At 33.1% G+C, this 1,974-nt stretch overlaps 1 protein-coding gene across 1 annotated transcript; it reads left to right on the forward strand.

Annotated features, from left to right (window-relative positions):
- The first annotated feature begins 124 nt into the window (after window positions 1-124).
- Window positions 125-882, forward strand: LOC118732448. Its single transcript, XM_036461583.1, has 2 exons — window positions 125-480; window positions 533-882. The coding sequence occupies exons 1-2, from the start codon at window positions 210-212 to the stop codon at window positions 838-840; spliced, it is 579 nt and encodes a 192-aa protein (XP_036317476.1). The 5' UTR covers window positions 125-209; the 3' UTR covers window positions 841-882.
- Window positions 883-1,974: the final 1,092 nt, after the last annotated feature.

The following is a 1,974-nucleotide window of genomic DNA, read 5'->3' on the forward strand; positions in this document are numbered from 1 at the left end:
CAACCTAAAGTAAAAAAATATCTGATTTTGGGATAAATTTCGAAATTTTAGTTTTCAGCCTTGGAAGTTAGATTTATTTACTATAATTTATTTGAAATAATACACACGAATTCTTAAGTTTATTTTCGTTTCATTCGGTGTCGATTACCGGGGAATGAGCCTAATGTATTTCCGTTTTATTAATAAAATGCTTTTTTGTGTTTGTAGCAATGCCGCCGTCTATGAATCGGATAAGCTTTAGCAGTGTAGCTCCTCAGTTGCCGGCAACATCTGTACCGCCATCGACTACGTCTGATCACCAACAAATATCTCACTCAACCATGGCGGCAGCTGGCTCCACTCCTGTCGGCGTTTATAATCCTGGGCCTCAACTCACCCAAGTTGGTCATATTCAACTAAGACAGTCTTTGCCGCCCATTTCACAATTTGGTCCCTTGCTACCTAATGGACCGGCAAATCAAATAAGTGATGCCATCAACGGTAAGTTTTTCTTATAAATAGATGCAAGTTTTAAAAACATCACGATGTGTAGTTTTACCACCAGATCAACTGCAGCAGCAACTTCCTCATCATCCCTGCCCAGAACAATTTGGTCCCCTACCAAATGCAACGCAACAGCCACCACAAAATGCGTTTATGACACCGCTACCGACAGTTGGAATGGCACCACGCTTGCTGCCACTCAATCATGGCATGCATAACCCGGCAAATGGTGGCGATCAATACAGTCAATTACAAAATCAAATGGCAGCAATATCTCTCACAGGTGGAGTTAATCAGCCGGTAACACAAAATTTCCTTGTACAAAATGATCCAAAATATAACATTCCAATTTACTAGCAGCAACGGTAAGACGATGGCTGGTGTCGAATATACGTCATAGCAAATTTTCTACTCTAATATTTTTGTTAAAAAATTTATGTCTACATTCATACATACACTTGTGATCAGTTAATTAAGCCAGCAGCGTTTTAATAAATTTTGACTATTTTTCATTTGTTTATTTAATGTTTATTATTTTTTTCATAAAAGCCTAGCTCATTACTTTGTGCAACAATTATACAACATCTGCAAAGTTTCATCTAAATTTTCAACTTTTTCATCAGAATTCTGAGATTATGCAAAAGAAGAACAGCCGTTCACAAGTGTATTTACACTGGCGGCCAAAACTGATTGAATGGTGTTTTGTTTTTTCAAGCTAAACTCAAAAATATGGTTCATGCTTTAATCAAAAACATATAAATGAAACTTTCAAACCTTATTCAGAAAAATTCAAAAAATTTTCATAAAAAATTTGGTCTTTTTAATAAGAACTTTATAAAATTTGCACAATAAGAAATCTAAGTAAAATAAGGCAAGTTTTAAGTGGCTACAAAATCGTACATTGCCTCAAATTTGCTCTTTTTCCATATAAATATGAATTTCTTGTGGAAGAAAATGCGCGAAAAGGATAAAAAAAATAAAGCCACTTATTATAAATTGCTCTTTTTATATAAAAAAAAAAACCGCAAAAGCCCTCATAAAAAATATTAAAAATCTTCGCGATTTTTAGCAGCTTAAAACTCACAAAAATGTTATAAATTCTGATTAAAAAGCTCAAAATTTTGATGAAAATTATTTGAATTTTTCTAAATTCTGTACAAAGTTTGAAAGTTTGATTTATATGGTTTTGGTTAAAGTATGACTATTTTTATTAAAAAAAAAATAACAAAAAAGTTTAACCAGTTTTGACCGCCAAAGTATATTTTAACAACAAGACAAATGTCTACAGCTATTCGGCATAATAAAACAGTTGCGCTAAGTTTAGTATTGCATTGCCTTGGTTAATTGTGGGTAATTAACGCTCTGTTTTTCGCGAAAATGTATTTTTACTTCCCACATTCTTGCGTATTTTTGTTAGTTGCGAGGAGCGAATAATGTAAGGTATTTTATTTGCTACTATTACTATTAAGTTGTTTTAAATTATGGACGAAT

The sequence above is a fragment of the Rhagoletis pomonella genome, unplaced genomic scaffold (genome assembly GCF_013731165.1).
Source record: "Rhagoletis pomonella isolate Grant_MI unplaced genomic scaffold, Rhpom_1.0 Rhpom_scaffold_20352, whole genome shotgun sequence".
Lineage (NCBI taxonomy): Eukaryota > Metazoa > Arthropoda > Insecta > Diptera > Tephritidae > Rhagoletis > Rhagoletis pomonella.